Here is a 5,414-nt window from a genome sequence, read left to right on the forward strand (position 1 = left end):
GCTATGGCAGAGCAACGTAGACGAAAAAGAACGACCTGCATAAAATTGTAAAGACAGCAGGTAGATTGATAGGCTGTGATCTGATTGATAGGCTGTGATCTGATTGATAGGCTGTGATCTGATTGATAGGCTGTGATCTGATTGATAGGCTGTGATCTGATTGATAGGCTGTGATCTGCCTTCCCTGGATTCTTGAGAACATTCTACATGTCTTTCTGTCATCAGACAACTTTCTGGCAACTTTCTGTCAACAGACATCTTTCTGTCATCAGACAACTTTCTGGCAACTTTCTGTTATCAGACAACTTTCTGGCAACTTTCTGTCATCAGACAACTTTCTGTCATCAGGCAACTTTCTGTCATCAGACAACTTTCTGTCATGAGACAACTTTCTGTCATCAGACAACTTTCTTTCATCAAGCAACTTTCTGGCAACTTTCTGTCATCAGACATCTTTCTGTCATCAGGCAACTTTCTGTCATCAGACAACTTTCTGGCAACTTTCTGTCAACAGACATCTTTCTGTCATCAGACAACTTTCTGGCAACTTTCTGTTATCAGACATCTTTCTGTCATCAGACAACTTTCTGGCAACTTTCTGTTATCAGACAACTTTCTGGCAACTTTCTGTCATCAGACAACTTTCTGTCATCAGGCAACTTTCTGTCATCAGACAACTTTCTGGCAACTTTCTGTCAACAGACATCTTTCTGTCATCAGACAACTTTCTGACATGTTTCTGTCATGAGACAACTTTCTGTCATCAGACAACTTTCTTTCATCAAGCAACTTTCTGGCAACTTTCTGTCATCAGACATCTTTCTGTCATCAGGCAACTTTCTGTCATCAGACAACTTTCTGTCATCAGGAAACTTTCTGTCATCAGACAACTTTCTGTTATCAGACAACTTTCTGGCAACTTTCTGTCATCAGACAACTTTCTGTCATCAGGCAACTTTCTGTCATCAGACAACTTTCTGTCATCAGACAACTTTCTGGCAACTGTCTGTCATCAGACAACTTTCTGTCATCAGACAACTTTCTGTCATCAGGAAACTTTCTGTCATCAGACAACTTTCTGTCATCAGGAAACTTTCTGTCATCAGACAACTTTCTGTCACAAAGACAACTCTGTGACAAAGACAACTCTGTCACGAGACAGGCTGTTGGCGTCAGACAAACTCAGTTTCTTCATCACACACTAGACGCTTTTCTTTCACCGGGCACTCAGTTCCTTCATCACACACTAGACGCTTTTCTTTCACCGGGCACTCAGTTCCTTCATCAAACACTAGACGCTTTTCTTTCACCGGGCACTCAGTTCCTTCATCACACACTAGACGCTTTTCTTTCACCGGGCACTCAGTTCCTTCATCAAACACTAGACGCTTTTCTTTCACCGGGCACTCAGTTCCTTTATTACACACCAGACGCTTTTCTTTCACCGGGCACTCGATCAGTTACTTCATCACACACCAGACGCTTTTATTTCACCGGGCACTCAGTTCCTTCATCACACACCAGACGCTTTTCTGTCAGCAGAGAATTGTCTGTAAGCAAAGACTTTCTTTCACCAGAGACTGTTCAGTTCAGCCATTACATGTTTTTCTATCAGCAGACGCTTTTCTTTTAGCATACGATTTACTGTAAACAGGCGCTCGACTGTCACCAGATTCTTTTGTTACCAGAGACTTTGCTCCCAGCAGATGATTTTTTGCCAGCAGAGGCTTTTCTATCACCGGAGGATTTTCTATCAGCGGATGCCTGACTGTAAGCAGATAATTTTCTGTCAGTAAACACTTTTCCGTGGCCAAACACGTTTCTGTCACCAGAAACCTTCCCGTCAACAGCCGCCCGACTTTCAGCAGACACTTTTTTGTCACGAGCAGTTGTGCCCTCGTGACTGTCACGTGACTGATCAATGGCCCCTGGGTCTCTGTGACCAACCCTGCTCCCCCGCTTCCGCCCCCGCCCCCGCCTCCCACACAGTCGGCGCCACCTGTCGATGATGGCGCGGCGAACTCGCACGTTGAGCCAGCCGTACACCAGCGGGTTGAGGGCCACGTGGCAAAAAGCCAACAGCAGCGTGGCAGCCTCCAGGGCGGAGGGCACGCGCCAGGCTGTGAACTGTTTGAGGGCCAGCACGAGGAGGAGGGGGAGGGGGGGCAGGAGGAAGGTGAGGAGGGTGGCGGTGAAGGTGGAGCCGAGCTTCATCTCCTCCCACAGCACGGGCTGCGAGATGGACACGGTGCTCAGCGACGTCAGACGGCGGTGGGCGTGGTCCAGGGCGTGGTCCAGGGCGTGGCGTTGGGGGAGGAAGCCGCCCATGAAGGACACGCCGGGCGACTGGTAGCTGGGTGCCACGCTGGAGCGACGGGACACGCCCTCCCCCAGACGGTGCAGCAGGATGGGCAGACGTGGCCCCGCCAGCTCCCCAGAGTCTTCGTACCTCAAGGGAGGGCCGGCAAAGATCTGCACACGGGTCGGCTCGCTCTGCGTCACGCTCGGCCCTGGCGGCTCTGTGTCCTTGGCTTTGTCTTTGTCCCTGTTTTTGTCCTTGTCCTTTTCCGTATCTTTGTCATTGCCCTTATCCTTATCCGTACGCTCTCCTTCCTCGCTAGTAAAGTGCTGCTCAGTGTCTGTCTCCCCCGTATGTGAACCTGTCTCCTCCCTCACCGCTAGCCCTGGGTCAAGCTGGCCCGGATATTGAGCGTTGTCGGGAGAAGCGTTCCTGCTAGCTACCCGGCAGCTCTCCCTGGCTGACGCTCCACTCTCCCCGCCGGGCCCGCTGTACGTCGAGTCGTCTTTGCGCGACAGCCGCCGGAGGGCGCACGTGAAGGCGGTGACCATGACCTCGTCACGCTCCGCTAGCATCTGACGCCACGAGTAGCTGGACTCGGACACGCGCCGCCGCCACCACGTCTGTCTGTGCGCGGCGCTGGGATGCGGCAGGTAGGCCATGGACCAGGGGGAGTGCAGCCTTGCGTCGAACGAGTCGGGCGCGCTGCTCAGCACAGGGGGCAGACTGTCCAGCAAGGTCGCGTACACCTGCACGGACATCACGTTCACACAGATCACTCATACACACCACACAGATATCACGCACACACACACACCGCACATAATTTATCAATCAATCAATCAATATGAGGCTTATATCGCGCGTATTCCGTGGGTACAGTTCAAAGCGCAGGGATTTTTTTAATATTTTTATTTTTTATTTTTTTATGCAGGGATTTATTTGTGCCGTGTGAGATGGAATTTTTTTTACACAATACATCACGCATTCACATCGGCCAGCAGATCGCAGCCATTTCGGCGCATATCCTACTTTTCACGGCCTATTATTCCAAGTCACACGGGTATTTTGGTGGACATTTTTATCTATGCCTATACAATTTTGCCAGGAAAGACCCTTTTGTCAATCGTGGGATCTTTAACGTGCACACCCCAATGTAGTGTACACGAAGGGACCTCGGTTTTTCGTCTCATCCAAAAGACTAGCACTTGAACCCACCACCTAGGTTAGGAAAGGGGGGAGAAAATTGCTAACGCCCTGACCCAGGGTCGAACTCGCAACCTCTCGCTTCCGAGCGCAAGTGCGTTACCACTCGGCCACCTAGTCCACACATTTATATCACGCACACACACAAACCGCACATATATCACGCACATACACCGCACAGATATCACACACACACACACACCGCACACACACACACACAACACTACAAGAAGAACGCACACTGCGCGCCGCTCAATACGGTGTGCGCTCATACACCACTGACAATCCCACAAGTGAAGTCGTACTAGAATCCTTCACCAAAAACACTCGTATGAATAATTCACATGGACACATTAAAAGACAAAACTAAAACCATCTATGATAAGACCACGCCTCTCTGTGATTTTGTTAAACCACTACTTACTGGTAGGAACATCACCCCGGAAAACATAGTAAAACAAGAAGGGCAAAGCCCATACGACTCGCATGCTTGACCTTGACCGTTACATGACCTTGACCTTCAGGGTCAAGGTCAAATAACTAAACCTAGCAATGACATTATACACTAAGAACTGCTTTACACATTTTTCCTACCAAAATACGGTCAAGGTCATGCAAGGTCATGCAACACAAAGCTGTTAATTCAAGACATAGGAAGTACAATGGTGCTTATTGGCTCTTTCTACCATGAGATATGGTTTGACTGGGTGGCCGAGTGGTAACGCACTTGCGCTCGGAATCGAGAGGTTGCGTGTTCGACCCTGGGTCGGGCCGCTATTTTCTCCCCCCTTTCCTAACCTAGATGGTGGGTTCAAGTGCTAGTCTTTCGGATGAGACGAAAAACCGAGGTCCCTTCGTGTACACTATATTGGGGTGTGCACGTTAAAGATCCCACGATTGACAAAATGGTCTTTCCTGGCAAAATTGTATAGGCATAGATAAAAAATGTCCATCAAATACCCGTGTGACTTGGAATAAAGGCCGCGAAAGGTGAACATTCGCCTAACAGGCTTGAGGTTTGCTGGTCGATGTGAATGCGTGATATATTGTGTAAAAAATTCCATCTCACACGGCATAAAAGCGCTTTGAACTTCGGATAAGGCGCTATATAAATAAAGAGAATTATTATTATTATATATGGTCACTTTTTTGGTTCACTACCTTATTTTGGTCACATTTCATAAGGGTCAAAGTGACCTTGACCTTGATCATATGTGACCAAATGTGTCTCATGATGAAAGCATAACATGTGCCCCACATAATTTTTAAGTTTGAAACAGTTATCTTCCATAGTTCAGGGTCAAGGTCACTTCAAAATATGTATACAATCCAACTTTGAAGAGCTCCTGTGACCTTGACCTTGAAGCAAGGTAAACCAAACTGATATCAAAAGATGGGGCTTATTTTGCCCTATATATCATATATAGGTGAGGTATTGAATCTCAAAAACTTCAGAGAAAATGGGAAAAATGTGAAAAATAGCTGTTTTTTAGACAACATTTATGGCCCCTGCGACCTTGACCTTGAAGCAAGGTCAAGATGCTATGTATGTTTTTTGGGGGCCTTGTCATCATACACCATCTTGCCAAATTTGGTACTGATAGACTGAATAGTGTCCAAGAAATATCCAACGTTAAAGTTTTCCGGACGGACGTCCGGACGGACGTCCGGACGACTCGGGTGAGTACATAGACTCACTTTTGCTTCGCATGTGAGTCAAAAAACCACACAGGTATAACCCCCTGGTTACTGGAGGCCCCAATTATAACAGACTCCCTTCACCCAACAGCCACTAAAGCAGACAACCCCCTTCTATTAAAGTCAATCGCCCAACAACAACTCAAAACAACATATGTCAACTATCTACAGATTTATACACATCTAAACTACAGGACAGCACCGTCGGCTG

At 47.8% G+C, this 5,414-nt stretch overlaps 1 protein-coding gene across 1 annotated transcript in view; it reads right to left on the reverse strand.

Moving 5' to 3' along the window:
* Positions 1 to 918: 918 nt before the first annotated feature.
* The window catches only part of LOC138978953 (5-hydroxytryptamine receptor 2B-like), a 10,373-nt gene continuing 5,877 nt past the window's right edge, over positions 919 to 5,414 (reverse strand). The window contains exon 4 of the mRNA XM_070351765.1: positions 919 to 3,048. Within this exon, the coding sequence (XP_070207866.1) occupies positions 1,666 to 3,048 (1,383 nt within the window). The 3' untranslated portion in view covers positions 919 to 1,665. The remainder of the gene's footprint in view (positions 3,049 to 5,414) is intronic.

This window comes from Littorina saxatilis, linkage group LG10 (assembly GCF_037325665.1).
Source record: "Littorina saxatilis isolate snail1 linkage group LG10, US_GU_Lsax_2.0, whole genome shotgun sequence".
Taxonomy (NCBI): domain Eukaryota; kingdom Metazoa; phylum Mollusca; class Gastropoda; order Littorinimorpha; family Littorinidae; genus Littorina; species Littorina saxatilis.